Here is a 17879-nt window from a genome sequence, read left to right as displayed (position 1 = left end):
GTTACTCTTACCTTAAGAAGTCTTTCAAGGTTTCATTTATAGATTAAGCTTTCGTTATATTTCCATTTACATAACGTTTTCTTTGCTTTCAGAAATAATGGAACAAAACTCACCCCATAGTGGAATTTTCTCTGGATTGAGGAGCAAAGAATAATTTCTGTTTGTGTGCATGGACGTTAGCAACAACATTTGTATAGCATTAAAGCAAGGAAAATGTAATCTGTGAAACTCAATTTGAAAGAAATTTCAAAAAGAATACAATTTGTAAATAAGATTTGATAAAGTTTTAAAAATTATAAGAGTAAAGTATAATTTGAAAAATATTAAAATGTCAGAAAACAGAGTTAATTTCTAAAAAAAATTTTGTTATCATGTTTTAAAGTTTCCTTTCTGGATTGCTTTTTTTATTATTCAAATTTCCATTCACAAATCCTGTTCTTGCTTGCAACAATAACTGAACAGAACTAATTCTATACTATTTTTGCCATTTTATCTAAGTTTGTTTTAGGGGAAAATACCTCATCCAATGATACTTTGCTTCCTACAACATTTCACTTTGGGGAAGTTATAAACGTCAGGGCTTTCCATTCCTACAGCCTATTTTCTGGGGAGCCACAGGAAATGGTGACATACTGTCACACTGTTGTCACCCACAACAGCTATGACAAATGTGTTTGGCAATAACTGAGAGACTTAGACTTCCTCGTTCCCATAGAGCTGGGGATTGTTAGGTCAGCTCTGCTTTTAGCTGATCTGGCAAACCCAGCAGGGTCATTTATTACTGACCCATGAAGAGCAACAATTGTCTCAGAGCAGCTGATCTCTTGTCAGCCAGTGAAAGGTTGCTCTACCAGGATGGAAATAGCAACAAATCACGTGTTTGCTATTTGCTCAAGGTTTATATTGCTGGTTAAATAATCATCCATTTATTTGAGAAACTGGCACCGGTTTATTTGACACTAATCCAGTTAAAATACTCACAAAGGAAAAACTGAATCATATATGATTTATTATACAGGGACCTCTGTTATTACCTATAATGCTATTTAATAAAAGTCACTTAAGACTTTATAGAAACAGTTTAAGCAATGCCTTCAGTAGCATAATAGCAGCTTTTAGTACTTCAGGAACATTTATTTTCCTGCAGACTTTCTGGCCAAGTTATGCTGCCAGGGATATTCCATTTACAGGAAGCTTCCTTATATGCGTCAAAGTTTCCTAATACATCAGAATCAGAAATACTTTAAAAATCCCAGAGGGAAATTACTTTTGTTACACGCTCCAGTTACAGTTTTATATATATATATAGACACATCCAACTATACAATATAATAAAGATAAAAAAATAAGAATAGAAAGAGATAAAATATATACACATATAGCTCTTCTGTATATATATCTGTACGTATATCTATGCATATGTAAAAACTAAATCCAAATAAAGTGAAAATCCAAGTAAAGTGATAAATCCAAGTAAAGTGATATGTGGCGTGCAGAAATAGTGCATTGGTACATGTTGGTACATGTGGTTTTCTGCAATTCTGCCATCAGTTTCATCAGTTTTATGAAGGAGCAAATATGATCAGAACATTTATAAGTTTATAAGCAGGTGATCTTCAATACCATTCAATATCTGAGATCTATATTTAATGATTTCTTTCAATCCCTCCTCTCATTATATAAGCTTCTTTAGTCAACCAGCCAATACAAAAAATTGAAGTTTTCTCCCCACTGGGAAGCCACATTCAATCAGGAGTTCAGCTGATGTCTTTGAGCAAAGGAACAGAGCAGGAAACCATATTTATTGATACGAGATTGTAAATTGTTACTTTTAGCTACTGATCAGATCCCTTCTGGGATAACCTGAGGAGCAGAAAGATTGTAGTATTTTCACTTATAGCCTTTAGACATCCTGGGCAGTCATCTTTCCTCCTCATACACTACAAAAAATCTAAATCTAAATACCGTAAGTCATTTTTTCTTAAAATAAGTGCATTTGTTCTTGAATTGAGGGGATAAAAGAGACATTCTGCCAATGGAACAAGACAATTTAGATTTAAAATAAGAAAACACAATTGCATTGTTTATTTTCAAGTGACTATTATCTAATTATCTTATTTTAAGAGTAAAAATACTGATTCCATTGGCAAACTATTTCATTTACCTACTTAAATCAAGGGTAAATACACTTAATTCAAGAAATGTTTAATTATTTCTAGATCGTTTTTCCAGTGTAAGCCGGGCTATGAAGGGAACACTGGAAAAAATAGAAATCTAGATAAGTCTTTTATTCTTAAAATAAGTGCATTTGTTCTTGGATTGAGGACGTAAAAGAAACATTTTGCAAATGGAACAAGACAATTTACATTTAAGATAAGAAAACACAATTCCATTGTCTTATTTCAAGTTCATTTTATCTAATTATCTTATTTTAAGAGAAGAAATACTCATCCCATTGGCAAATAATCTCATTTGCCTCCTCAAATTAAGGGTAAATACCCTTAATTTAAGACAATTTTACTCATTTCTAGATTGTTTTTCCAGTGAATCATTACATTAGCTCTCATGTCAGGTAGTCACAGCCCCCTAATGGCTGACTTTGGTAGCTGAGATGATGACCCAGCACTGACAGTTTGTCTATGTGACCAGCTGCTTGTTATGCATCTAACTGTGTGCCATTTACACACACTGGACAGGTTGTAGGGAAATGTGCTGAGACAGAATACTGTATATCACCGGTTTTCAGCCAGGGGTAGATTTTCTTTCAGCGTTATTGGTTCATAAGAACAGAACCACAATCAGAAGTTGTCATGTTCTATCACGTTTAAACTCAGAATGGGAAATATCTAAAAATCACGTTATGCTCTATAATAACCAGCCGAGTGAATTTGTTGGTTCAGGTATGCTGACTTGATCTTCTATCTGCGTGGGGTATGGCTCGGTCAATTAGTGATTTGCGGTTAGCCATTTAGAAAATTCCCTGATTTGTTTGTAAAAGAACATTTTGTGAAACAGATTATTGACAATTGACCCCTACTGTTACACCCAGCAACTTTACTGTGATCAAACCAATATCAGGCTGCTTCTCTGTGTTTTGTTTGTCAGTGTTAATAGAGTCAGGAAAACTAATTTGATTCTTCACACTGTGGAGGATTTGACCACTAGAGGAACCGACCGAGTTAATACCTGACCGCGTGACTACTAAGTAATTAGCTGTGACTATTAGGGCTAAGGAAGGAAGACAGGAGCTTAAAAGAGTTTAGTGAAACTGCAGTGCACCCGTGCACGTTCTATAATACATGAAATGAGGCGTTTATACAAGAGCATGTTCTCAAGGACATGATGACATATTCCTCCTTTCACTACGGTGGAAGTCATGATTCGGTTTGTACCCAGAAAATAGAGTTTATGCATAATTTGGAGATGTGTGTTTTAAAGCGGTGGATGAAGAGTCAGGATTGAAGGGTGTGTTGCATGGTGTGGAGAATTTTGTTCTATTACTTTTGCAAGCAAAAGAAGATGTTTTGTAAATGGAATATAAAAAAACACATTTTGGATATTTAACAAAATGCAATCCAGAAATGATTGAGAGTAACTTTAGTGTTTTCTCTGCTTTTGGTTTGTCAAATTACTTTTTTTTCAGTTTTATTGTGTTTTTTTCAGAAAGACATATTTTCATATTTCAACTTTTTTTCTACCTTCTTTCAAATGCTTGTTTCATTTTAGATATTTTCAAAGTAAAAAATTCAAATATTTTATCAAAAATTTAATTTTCCCCTAAAATTTCTTGTTTTCATTTTGTGTTTAAATGAATCCCATTATTTTCTAACTAAATTTTACAGATCACATCCTCTTTATTTCTGGAGCAAGCTTTCCTCTACAGTGAGAAGCCAAGATGCATTTCTACACTGGAAAAAATGAAAGTAATTTTTTCTTAAAATAAGTGCATTTGTTCTTGAATTGAGGAGATAAAAGAGACATTTTGCCAATGGAACAAGATTATTTAGATCTGAAATAAGAAAACACAATTGAATTGTCTTTTTTCAAGTGCATTTTATGCGAATTATCTTATTTTAAGAGTAAAAATACTCATTCCATTGGCAAACTATCTCATTTACCCACTCAAATTAAGGGTAAATACACTTAATTTAAGACATTTTTACTTATTTCTAGATCATTTTTCCAGTGTATTGCCTGCATGGACGTCAACAAGATTTTTTTATTAGTCAAAGGGGAGTAAAAAATTGAAACTTAACATTAGAAAATATATATAATTTGAAATGATAACATGAAAACTGAATAAAAAAGACATTTGAAAACCTAAATCTGAGAAAACGTCAGAGTTACTCTCTAAAACCTTTTTGAAAAAAAAAATCTTTCAAAGTTTAACTTCTAGATTGCATTGTTTTTTTATTTTAATCTACAAAGTGTGTTTTTCTTTAAATTTCCATTTATAAAAGGTTTTATTTGCTTGCAAAAATAATGGAGGAAAAAAGACACTCCATATTTATGTTGCACTCAGGGATTACTTTGTGGTATCACTGTAATTATTTTCTAATATGAAGACGGAGGAATATAAAACACATTATTTTGACTTTTCACTATGATTTAAAATAGAACGCTGAGGCCATCTGCTGGAGAAAAGTCCACGCATCAACTAAATTAGGTTTAAAAAAAATTTTAAATCTCTAATGTGGAGCAAAACTGCTTACATTTATTTTCTAAGGCAAAGCAAGTCTGTTAATACAGAACATTTCAGCAGTAAGACAATTTAAAGCTGAATGTTGTATTGATCGACTCATATCTGCTGGTTTATCTCCCCACACTGGAGCATTATCTTGTTATTTATCAACATTTTTCTCTTTTAGGTCTCATAATGGCTCAATTTTGGATGGCAAACCTTTGCGGCCAAAGTTATCTGTCCTTCAGCAGCAGCACATTAATACCTTAGTAAAATCTATTCTATGTGCACAGCTGTAATCACATGACTTGTTTATAGCTAAAAAGCTCTGCTAAAGAATTAAGTTTAAATTGGGGTGCTCTGCAGTTTTGCTACTTTGAACTCATCAACACAGTCTTTTACATTGAAATAACAAGTTAAAGCTGGTTTCAAAGTAATTAATTCAGAAGGCTTTTGTTTTATGCCTGGAACGATGGCTAATCCTCAGACAGAGAGCAGAGGCAACAAGGATGCAATAAACAGCAGAAACACAAAAACAAATTAAATGTAGGTACAAGTTGATAAAATGATTCAAGCGAAGAGTTTCAGGATGAATTTTTGCTGTCCTTGAGTGCAGGATGAATAGATGGATTAGGTTATGAAATCGCGTCAGCGTCTAATAGTACTGCTTCATCTATGTTTGGAACTCAACTTGTAATTCATGTGATTATGGATGGATGGATGGATGGATGGATGGATGGATGGATGGATGGATGGATGGATGGATGGATGGATGGATGGATGGATGGAATGAAGGTGGATGGATGGATGTATGTATGGATGGATGGATGGATGGATGGATGGATGGATGGATGGAATGAAGGTGGATGGATGGATGTATGTATGGATGTATGTATGTATGTATGTATGGATGGATGGATGGATGGATGGATGGATGGATGGATGGAATGAAGGTGGATGGATGGATGTATGTATGGATGGATGGATGGATGGATGGATGGACGGATTGATGAATGGAATGAAGGTGGATGGATGGATGGATGGATGGATGGGTGGATGGATGGATGGATGGATGGATGGATGGATGGATGGATAGATGGATGGACGGATTGATGCATGGAATGAAGGTGGATGGATGGATGGATGGATGGATGGATGGATGGATGGATGGATGGATGGATGGATGGATGGATGGATGGAATGAAGGTGGATGGATGGATGGATGTATGGATGGATGGATGGATGGATGGATGGATGGATGGATGGATGGATGGATGAATGGAATTAAGGTGGATGGATGGATGGATGGATGGATGGATGGATGGATGGATGGATGGATGGATGGATGAATGGAATTAAGGTGGATGGATGGATGGATGGATGGATGGATGGATGGATGGATGGATGGATGGATGGATGGATGGATGAATGGAATTAAGGTGGATGGATGGATGGATGGATGGATGGATGGATGGATGGATGGATGGATGGATGGATGGATGGATGGATGGATGTTATCAACAACATTTCATTAATGAATATGTGCATCAGGAGTAGTGAGCATTTGTATTGGAACTGAACTAGAGAATGGAATCTGTGGAAACATGATTTTAAAAACAATATCATTTGTACAACTCAATCAGAAAAACTGCAAAAAATAATTTAGAAAATATAAAATGTGTAAAAGAACAGAAAGGTGAAAATATTGGAAAAAGTTCATATTTAATAAATATAAAATCAATGGGAAAACTCCCTGACAAGAAATATATAAAAATACGATTAAAAAACAAAATAGGAAGAAAATAAAATCTGACAAAACAGCCAAGTTACTCTCAAAATCTTTTGTTTAATTAAAAATGTGTACTTGCATTCATTTTTATTTAGTTTTTTTCTCTCCATTTACAGTATAAACCGTGTTCTTTTTTTTTTTTTTTTGCAACAAAAATGGAATGAAATTCACTCCACAGTCAAGAAAGAGTGTTTGTATTGGCCTCGAAGTGAAGTCAAACTGGTAAAATAAAAATAAAATAATAATGAAATTAAAATATTCAAAGACTTGAAAAAAAATCGGTCTGAAAATTTTAATTAGTAACATTAAATGTTCGAAAATAGAACTTGATAAAAATTAAGTGAGACAAAGAAATCATAAGGAAAAAAAAGGAAAAACAACAAAGATTCAAAAGCTTTGTTTCTTTTTCGTTTTTTAAAGTTACATCTCTGGATAACATTTTTTTTTATTTTTTTTATTTACAAAACGTGTTTATTGAACTTTATTGAGCTTTTGTAGCTTGAACAAAATGGACTCCTGGTAAATGAGATGAGAAATCCATTTAAAAGTGGGGATCAATTCAAGTTAGAAAAGTGTAAACTGCTTTTAGAACAGTTCTAAGTTCGGGATCCTCAGGGACCCCTGGGGTCCAGCCGGTTGGTTCCATGAAGGGCCACTAGATGTCACACAAGGCAAAATGAACCAATAAAGGAAAATCCTTCTTTCATTCCATTAAGTCTCTAATAATGCTTCATCACAGTTTGAAATGTGATCGCATCCGAATCAAACCCATTGAATTCTACATTGAATCCCATTGAATCATTTGTTGATATCCGTGCGTCATCAGCTCACCGGCGGAGGATACCGCTGCGTCTCCGTCGTGCGTCAGAGCAGACCGGACCAAACGGGTCAATAAGTGCACCAACCGAACCAAGCATTAATGCATTAATTGAGCTCCACAACCAATGAAACGCTCTCGACCTGCGCGCCTCTAGCCGCGCATGACCCCCACCCCACGGAGTGACGCGTCTTGCAGCTGAGAGGTGGCCGCGGTGGCGGTGGAGCTCGGCGGGGAGGAGAGCCGGAGGAGATGCGCAGATCTGCAGGTCTCTAGCGCGGTCGTAAAACAAGCGCGAGACCCGGAGCCATGCCCGGTGTGACCAAGTACAATTTAGTGGATGACGCTCTCGATCTGAGGGTCCCCATGCACAACGAGGAGGTCTTTAATCATGGGGTCTGTTTCGAGGCAAAGGTAAGGACCTCCTGCAACAGATACTGAGGCTGGAGGAGAAGATGCTCAGGGAACAGATATGGCTGAAGATTTTTTCTCACTTTATAATTATCACCACATTGAAATGTTTGTGCCTGTCAGACATTAACCAGGTGTTAAATTTCCAACTGGATTATATTTATTTACTTTTTGAGATGGCTGTTGTTAAAAGCTGATGGTTCAATACCAGAAATACTTTTCAAAACAATCCAACTGTTTTTTATACTTTTGTTTCTCTTTTCATGAGTTTTAATAATTTTTATTATGAAGTCATGGCTTCAGCTGTCTGCTTTTTCCCCCCATAATGCATTAATTAACATAGAAATAATGTTTATTTTTTTATTTATGTATTATTTATTTATAAGTTTAATTTAGATTAGATTAGATTAGCTTTACTGATCTCACAGCGGAGAAATTCACTGGTCACATATTGGCATAATAATTAAAGAAGGTGCAAACAAGGAGGAAAAAGGTGCCTTATGAATAAACAATATATATATACAGTATATCAAGACAAATAGGATTAAGGTGCAAGTGTACATGTATCACACACAATGAAAAACATCATAAAAATAAGAAAAATAAATAAATACAAGGGAGTAACACAGAGATTTGAGGTGTCATATGTACAATTCTGATGGCTTATATACAGGTGGATTGACTTTTACATTAAAGTGTAGTAGGTGAGGAGCAACGGTGAGGTAGTGGTATGACTATTATATTCACATATATTGCACAGTCAGCATATTGCACAGAATATTGCACTGTCAATAAATAAAAAAACTATAATATAGCTGCACAGTGGTTTTTACAGGAGTTATTGTGGTTATAGTGCAGTATTATTGAGTCTGATAGCAGCAGGAATAAATGAATTTGAATATAAGACAATAAATAAAAAATAGAGAAGCAAAAGGAAAAAAGATATTACAGAAAAGGGAAAGTATTTTTTCAACAGGAGTGAGAAGATGAGAATGCTTTTTTATTCCATTCCTTCACAACAACAAAAAAACACAAAAATACTCTAAAAAATTACTTTTTATTTGATTTGTATATCATCTTCATTATATAATGCTTTCAACAATTTCCATGATAATAAACACCAATAGGAGCAGGTTTTAAACATAGTCGGTTTCCCGGCTTTCTTCATTATTATGGAACCTGTAACAGAAAAAGAAGGCAGTCATATTCATTCAAACCTGCTTAATCTGAACCCTGAATTCAAATAGTAAAAAATATAAAATAATAGTTGAACACTGTGAGAAAGATGAAAACCTCTCTAGTTTGAATATAACACTTGTCAGGGTTAAATTTATCCGACACTCGTATATAGTGTCAAAAGTTACCACACACTAGTGTTAAATGTTACGAGGATTGATGGATAGCTGAGGATCATCAGCATAGAAGTAGTATTTCATATTATGCTGCTACACTGTAGCCACCGCTGCCCTGGGGCACGCTGACAGAACAAGGCTTCTGTAAAAAGGCACTATTTGACACTATTCACCAATGCAAGGCAGGGATCTTGTAGCCTCGTGAGACCATCCTGATCTCGCGAGCTTTCAAGATTTCACTCGCTAATCAGTCTGGAGACTCTCCGTTGAAAAAAATTTGGAGCCGTTTACCAAACGAACGTCCAATCAGCGTTGGCTTTGAGGCGGGTTTAGGTGTGACGCAACGAGAAGCGCGACAGTTCAGTCTAAAGAACATGGCGGCTTCAGCCGATGAAACTAGCGTTAGCGTGGCTATCGAGCAAGTTTTATCGGAATTACAGAGTATTTCTTCACTAAGAGAAGAGTAAAACACTGCTCTGGAGGCTTTTCTCTGAGGAAAAGATGTTTTTGCTCTTCTCCCGACTGGTTTCGGCAAGAGTAGCCTGGCTGTTAGTACGTCATATGCTTTGTTGATCTGATTGGTTTATTTGGCCCGTCTATCACCAACATAGGCCAATCAGCTAACCAGTATTTTCTCCCCTTCCCAAAATTACTTCAACCGAAGGTTTCCAGATGGATATATGTGGACCAAATCCATCTGGCGGATTCAGGTTAGGAATCTTGCCTGAGGACACGGCATTTGGGAATGTCTAGACTGCCGTTATATAAAGTTATTTATCTGGAAACCTGTTTTAACATCCTGAAAAGATGAAACATGTTTACATGTAAATATCCAGTTATATAAAGGCCTTTCAGCCACTTATTAATAGATGTATGTTAATGTTAGAACATGATAGAATAGAATAGAATAGACGAGGAATTTATTTCAGACAATTTCACAAACAACAATAAATTAATCAGCCAAATATACACAAAAAAGACTAGTAAACAACAACCAAACAAAACACCAATTTCCAAACTTACTAAATTCACCTGAACATAAATAAAAACAAAACCCTCCACCAAATACACCTGTTGGTATATACAGCCAGAGAACTAACATTGATTAATGTAAATTGTCTCAAAAATGGGTCTGATGAAGTAAAACGTATTATTCATACACCCTCTCCCTCTAATTAAACCTAAATTAACTTAAAGTAGAGTAACCTTCCTGTTAAGCGTGTTTTTTTTTCTTTGATTTTCTAATATTCAAAAACCTGTATGTGTAGCTTTAAACTATGTTAAGTAAAAAAAAGAAAAAGTAAGTAAATCATTTTTCTTAATTATTTTTTAATATATATTGAATTCGCTTGCTGCCCAGCCTTGAAAAAGAACAGGAAAAATTATTTATTAAAATCTGGACTTTATCGGTCTGGCTAAGAAAGTTTTTTTGAATATAATTTAGGAGGAAAATTGGCACGAATAATGTGACACAAACGTAAAGTAATCCCTAAACTCTTCTGTCTTGCAGTATATAGGCAGCTTGGAGGTGGGTCGCCCAGGCAGCCGCATGGAGATAGTCGCAGCAATGAGGAGAATCAGAGTAAGAATATTTGCCTTTGTTGACACAGACACTGTATTCAAAACCCGCTGAAAATACCTGATCTGAATCTTTAACACGCTGTCAATCATTGACGTCTTTGAACGGATCCCAGCAGCATGCTCTGATGTTTTAGAAAGCAACCGCTTCACATTCTCTTTACCCACAGATCAGTCGATGCACAGCTCAACATCGGTCAGATTCAGTGGGTTGTCACAAGCGGTTCAGATCTTATGACGAGATAAGAAGAAAAAACAAACAAACTGAAAATTCTCCTGCATAAGACGAGGCTGCCAAACACGAAGCACTGCAGAGGCACACAGCTGCACAGAGAGCAGAGGATTTAGCCGCCTGTCAGCTGTTATATCTAATCTAACAGCCAAGTTGTTGTGCCACCCAGAGGTCAGCTACATCCACACCCAGAAAAAAAAAAAAAACTTAATCCAGATCCGGTACCAGCAGACCACTGGTAATGGCCATTTTATTCTACTTCTAAACATTTACTGCAGCAGTTTCTTGCACTTGACTTATTGTTTTTTTTGTGTTCTTACGACTCTGCAGAGACATTATTAGTATAGTGCAGAAGATTTAATAAGAGACATGCTCGATATAGCTGCTCAAACAAAACGGGATAATACAGGAAGCCCCACATTGCTCAGCATAATCCAGGCACTCAAGAGCTTTCTGGCTCAACATGCATTTTCCATCTGTTTGGAAAAGAGCATTTTATTTTATTTTTTTTATTAAATGCTTGGATTTGGTGCCTTCTATCGTAAAGCAAACAAAGAAAAAAGAAAATCCTGAAGCTGTGAAAAAAGATGCTCCAAAATGACAAAAATGTGATACCTCAAAGCTTGCCTATGAAAGAAGCAGTGTGGCAGCTATGATTCTCTCACTCTGCACGCACCAAGATCACACAGACTGAATATTCAAAAGGTGAGGTGTCCTTAAAACTCCCACAAGAGGACTGAAGCTGAGCCGCCTCATCTTGAGGCGGAACGGTCCTTGTGAATTGGTTTCAGGCAGATGTGCGTGAAAACGTGAACACTCCCTCTGTTCCACTTCATCTCCCTCTGACAGCACTGTGTTGTGAGATGGATGGTCCTCCTGGCCCAGTTTATGAGGAACAACGGACACGGACTCGCACGCACCCCGTGTCCTTCACCTGCATGTATAGAACCCTGGATGCTTGTTGAAACTCCCACACAGCTACATGATGGATTAACTGGATGAGAGCACATGTCACAAACACAGGATCGACGGTTTATAGACAGAAAAATTCCAGTTTTCTGGTTTTCTTTTTTTTTTACTCATAAAACACCTTCACCTGGTGTTCAGCAAACAATAATCTGTCATGAACTGAGGAACCCAGTATTCAAGGAGAGACAGTCAGTAGGAAAGTTCAAAAGGTTTATTAAATGAAAAAACTAAACTAAACCGCCCAATCTCAGATACTCTGTAGTGGGAGAAACACAGGTAAGTGACCACGATCATCTGACAGAAGATGATTATCTGAGTTGGTCACTTACCTGGTTTAACAGTCCAGTCCAAGATGTCCCCAGCTATCCCAGAAGTCATGCAGGAAAGCTTATCCTGGAAGGGATCCAGAACAGACCGAACAGGATCCAGATCAGGCAGGAACAGACAGGTGGCAGGATCCAGGCTTCCAGACATCATACAGTAGAGCTCCCAGTTGGGTTCAGAGTCTGAGAGAGTTCCGAAGGATGACCAGACGGTCACGCACAGGAGCAGACAGGATCAGGTGCAGATGAGCAGGCTCAGAGGAAGAGGGTAGCCAAGACAGGACGTGGAACCAGAACTTGATGCAGGACTTTAAACTGGTCTCCTCCCTGGAGCCAGGCTTACTGAGATAAAAACTGAACCTCCCCACATAATGAGCCAAAAACCCAGAGGACTCCACGGGGGAGGAACAGTGGACGATCAGGAGACGAGACAAACACAAAACCCTCTTTCCACTGGCCGCCAGGATCCACATCATGAACCAAGAATCAAAATAACAGACAGACTAACAGAAAGACAAACAATGATCTGGCCCTGAATGCTCAGGCTGAACTGAATATAAACCAAAGGAAACGGGCGAGAGGAATAAATTATAATAGAGGCAGGGAGGGATAACAACAGGTGAAAGGAATGACTAATTAAGGGAGAGCAAACAGGCCAGATCATGACATCATCTCTGTTTTTCTACCACATTCATGTTAATACCTAAAGCCAGGATGCTTGTAGAAGTAAACATTGCTACATCTGAGAGATAGGCTGATATCATTTTTAATTAGGAGGGTTTCCTATAGATTTTTTTACCCGCATTTTTAAAAATGCAACATATGTTGGCCTTACTTTATGAAACAATGTATGAATTTTTAATAAATTGCCTAAATCCTAACTGCATACATCTAATTATTGGAATTTGATGTGTGAAGACATATCGTTAGTTTTGCCCTTGTGTTATACATTAGCTGTGGAAAACAGAGCAGATCTCCTCTCTGCTTGTCTTTGCTCTGACTGCATACAGGGCTTCCAGGATGAGGCAGCTGGCTGCATGTTTTATGAGACCGAAGCAGCAATATGATTGCTGCTTTCATGTAAAGTTGCTACAACTTGACAACGGCACAGAAAAACGTCACTAGATATGTTTCAAGTTGCTTTTCTAAAAAATAAAAGTTTCTAGAGGGCCTGGATCCCAAAATATAACAACAAAAGTGTTACTGTAAGTTGCCAGCATATAGCAAAGAGCTTGAATACTGGGGATTTTTTCTTGTAGGGCATTGGCTAATACCTGCACTTGTTCGCTGATTAAGTAGTGCATTGGTTTCCAATCCACCCACCAACATAGAAACTAAATGTTACGCAGTTAATTGGGTAACATTTAGTTTGAGGTCAGTGAATTTATTTTAACTTTGCAACATAATTTAACATTGCAATCATATTTTTTTGTGTGTTTAAATACTTCTTAAATGGGCCATTAACTCAGTTTAAAGGAATAGTACACCCAAAACATGATTAGCCTTCATTTTCTACTCACCCCCATGCTGAACAACACTCTGGAGTACTTTTTTGATATCTCAAATGCATCTGGAGATCTGGGAGGCTTCTTGCTGTCTGCTGACATTCAAATAATGGAGGTCTATGGCGCCCGAGGCAGAAAGGTCCATAAAAGTCCACAAAAAAACGTGTCAATATTTCTCCATACTGCTCGTCCAATGTATTCCAAGTGCCCTGAGTGTGTAGCGTCCATAATTTACTCGAAACAAAGTCATTTAGAATGTTTTAGAGCCTAAACAGTAGTGTATAGGATTTCCTAAAAGCGCCCGCGAGTTCACGACTCTACGGAAACCGCGGCAGACCGAGGAATATTGACACGTTTTTTGTGGACTTTTATAGACCTTTCTGCCTCGGGCACCATAGACCTCCATTATTTGAATGTCAGCAGACAGCAAGAAGCCTCCCAGATCTCCAGATGCATTTGAGATATCAAAAAAGTACTCCAGAGTGTTGTTCAGCATGGGGGTGAGTAGAAAGTGAAGGCTAATCATGTTTTGGGTGTACTATTCCTTTAATTCTACCATGAAACCCCTGTATTTACACTGTTCCACCCCTACTTCTCTATTGCTGCTCCCCTCCATTTTCTATTATTGATTATATTTAGTTTGAATTGTCAATAAATGTTTCTTTTTTGTTTAATTTGAGACTTGTGTCACATTTGTTATAACTGTGCTACTCATATCATGAAAATATCTCCAAGAATTAGGGAACTGTCAATGTCAAAATTATTGGCCTTCAAAAACCTGTATAGGCTGATCTCTATCAGACGTACACATTTTGAAATGCTTAAACTCTACTGCTCAGTATCACACATTGTAAAGCAGATGGAAAAATGCTCTTCTTTCATCATTCTTAGTTGTTGTTTTTTTAAGGATAGATCAAATTAATTGGCTTTTGAATTCAGATCCCTTAATTGAATCCAGTGCAGCTTAATTGCTTTCAGAAGTCATCTAATAAGTAACAAAACTGTGCTTCATTTAATTTCTAAAATCTCCTTTTCTCTTAACAATGATATAAAAAATACATAAGTAAAGAAGAATTATAAAACAGTACACTTAAAATACTAAAAAAAGTATTAGATTCTGACTGGAACAGCACTGGGAATGCATTATGAATGTTGGTTTTCACTGAAAAGGTATTCAGATGTGGTGAGTAAATGTCCTTATTAATACTGATACTAGTGATAGCAATGCTACACTGAAAAATAATTTAAAATTGAGTCCAAATTTCTTAAAATAAGTGTGTTAACATTTAATTTGAGTTAGATAAGGTGATCGGTAATGAGTATTGCACAATAATTGTTATTGATACTGAGCAGCAGTGTAAATTGTAAATACTGTTGATTGTATATAATGTGATCCTTATCTTATTTTATTCTTGTATCTCATTTTATACTTTTTACATGGGAAAGGTGTCATTTTTCTGTGTGGGTAGTAATTTTACTGATTTTACTTATTTTATTACTATATTATATTGTTGTCCTATTATACTTACAATCTTATTCTTCTCTCTTCTATAAATGCAAGAGAGAATTTCCCCCAAGAGTAAATCAAATAATTTTGATTCAGATTTTTACCCTAACATAAGATTAGATATAATACATTTGAAATAAGAGTCTGCAGTTCTTTTTCTCTTATTTTAAATGTAAATGATCTCATTCCGATGATAAAGTGTCTCACTTATCTGTTCAATTAAAGAAAAAGAATGCACTTATTTTAAGAGAATTTGACTTACTTAGAATTAAATTTTTGCAGTGTAATTTAGTCTCTCTATAGTCTAAATACAAACACATTGACTGACAGACAGACAGACTGCCAGCAGATGAAACCATTTCTGTTTCCTTTAGGTCATCGCGCCCTGCGCTGGAATTCTATTCATGCTCAAAATGCCTGATAAAAAAAAATCGCTTCATGTTTATAACCTTATTTTATAATCAAAAGGTTTTTTTTGGTGTTTTTGTAGGCATCTAACATAACTATGCACATTTAATGAAGTAATCTCTAAAACCATCAATCCAGCTTCAGGAGATCAAGCTTTTAATCGGCAAGACATTTTGCCAAATAACATAGCATCAAAGAGCATCAAATAAAAAAAACAAATCATTAGAGAACAATGCTAAGAAATTCTTTTAAAGTTTAATATATTCCTACATTTTGTTGGTTGAAATTATGAGTACTCAGTGTGGAGGGCCTAAAGAGCCACATGTGGCTACCTTTTCACAGGCTTTGGACCCCTGGTATAACAAAACTGGATACCTATGAAAGCATAGCTATCAACTGTAAAAGACAGGGAGCATTAATCCAAGAAGCAGCAACAGGCCTCACTAGAGGGGGAATCCTGTGATCCACAACCTTGTCGATGGGACGGTTTTTAGGATGATATGCAAGAAGAAAGCCAAAAAGATTTAGGATTGCCTTTAGGCAAACTTTAAGCAGTGTAACCCCAAATATAGAGCTAGAGCAGCAATGGAGGAGTCTACTTTTAAGCAGTCATGGCCGTCATGACCATGCTTGTTTTATATGAGTCTGCTCCAGCACACCCGGATCAAATGATTAGATGACCTGCTCAGCAGCCATTAAGGGCTGCAGAGGCAAGATAATCAGGCTGTTATTTAAATCAGGTGTCTGGAGGCCATGAAAATCCTAAAACATGCAGTCTAAATGCACGCCTAAATCCAGTAAAGAATATGTGGCCAGAGCTTTGATGTTCAAAGGTGCTCTTCATCTAATCTTTCTGATCTTGAGCTGAGTGTGTAGATCATCAAAGCTGGTGGACACATACCCCCAGAACTTTCAGTATGTATGCAGACTCGTTTGGAGAGGTGCTGACTTTTTAGATTTTTTATTCCTTTATTTTTCATTATTTTTTAATATTTGTGTCTTTTTGTTGTTCTGTGACATGAAGAAAAAATCCTGACAAAATACTCTGATGTTTGCTGTGGTAACATCACCAAAAAGGTTGCAAGGCCTCATTAGAGCCAGCTCTAGAGTTGTTATTTTTTACTAAAATGAAAGCAGAGATGAGAGAGAATATCTTTGTATGTCATGCAGAGAGGAAGAGGATGTTTGCCCTCTGATTTTACAGAAATTCCTCTGATCAGTTAATCATCTGAAGTTTGACTTGATTTTGTTTTTTTCTCACTACTTCTATTAGATTGGAGAAATGTAGTGAAAGCAGAATATCTGGTATTAATCATGCAGAGGGATAAAAGTGTCCCACACATGACTGACTCCCTCTGGCAAGGCAGCATTTGAAACCTTCAACATCTACCAGAAACAGAAACTGACAGTTCCTCCATTTTCTCCCCAGTGGAGAAGATAAAAATAATCCCCCAGCAGCGTGGTCCCTTCTCTTTTTTATTTAGTTTGTAAAGGGCGATTCCTCTCAGCAGAAATATTCAGTCCACAAAGTTAATGACTTTTCTTTTTTCCAGTATGAGTTCAAGCTGAAGAACATAAAGAAAAAGAAGGTCAACATCCTTGTATCCACTGACTATGTCAAAGTGATCCTGCGGAAAAAGAAGAAGGTAAGACACAGGGAAATAGTTGATCAGGTTTCCAAGAAGTAATTTGATCTCTTTTTTTAATAATTTTGTATGTCTGGTTTTGTGTTGCAAAAGAGAAAGGGCTGGTCATGGGACGAGAGCTCCATGTTGCTGACACAGGACCCCATATACAGGTGGGTAAAGGAAGATATCTGATCACCCTTTCAGAAAAAATACAACAAATTTCACATATGAAAATCACATGTGAAACCCATGTACCGTATTCTAATCAACTAACTGGAGCATGTCAAAATTTTAATGCAAAAAAAACTGAATCAGCTGTGATTCATTTTCACATGTAATAAAACTGTCCCTCAAGCAGGAATCATATTTAAAAACGTGTTTATAACATGTAATTTCCACGTTTTTTTCATGCAATACACATGTGCCTTAAATCACGTGCTTTAAATGGGAATCACATGGGATTCCAATGTTTTTTTGTTCTTTTTACATGGGATGCACAGGTGCCTCAAATGGTGAATCACATGTGCTTTAAATGGGAATTAGGTGTAAAAGAGGTATCACGTGCAATTCACATGTGATACACATGTGCCTCAAATAATAATCACATGTGATTTAAATGGGAATCACGTGTTTGCACATTTGATTCCCATGTTTTTCACATGTGATACAGATGCACCTC

General features: G+C 36.5%; 1 protein-coding gene across 1 annotated transcript; it reads left to right on the top strand.

Annotated features, from left to right (window-relative positions):
- Positions 1-7314: 7314 nt before the first annotated feature.
- On the top strand, positions 7315-17370 carry LOC119778808 (carboxyl-terminal PDZ ligand of neuronal nitric oxide synthase protein-like; the record flags this gene model as incomplete). Its single annotated transcript, XM_038278187.1, has 4 exons — positions 7315-7701; positions 10561-10632; positions 17126-17218; positions 17312-17370. Coding segments are annotated over exons 1-4 (329 nt in total), but the record flags the coding sequence as incomplete, so codon positions are not given.
- Positions 17371-17879: the final 509 nt, after the last annotated feature.

The sequence above is a fragment of the Cyprinodon tularosa genome, unplaced genomic scaffold (genome assembly GCF_016077235.1).
Source record: "Cyprinodon tularosa strain WSP-4 unplaced genomic scaffold, ASM1607723v1 ctg1392, whole genome shotgun sequence".
In the NCBI taxonomy this organism is placed as follows: domain Eukaryota; kingdom Metazoa; phylum Chordata; class Actinopteri; order Cyprinodontiformes; family Cyprinodontidae; genus Cyprinodon; species Cyprinodon tularosa.
Note: the sequence above shows the minus strand (reverse complement) of the source record. Positions and strands in the feature narration are given on the sequence as shown.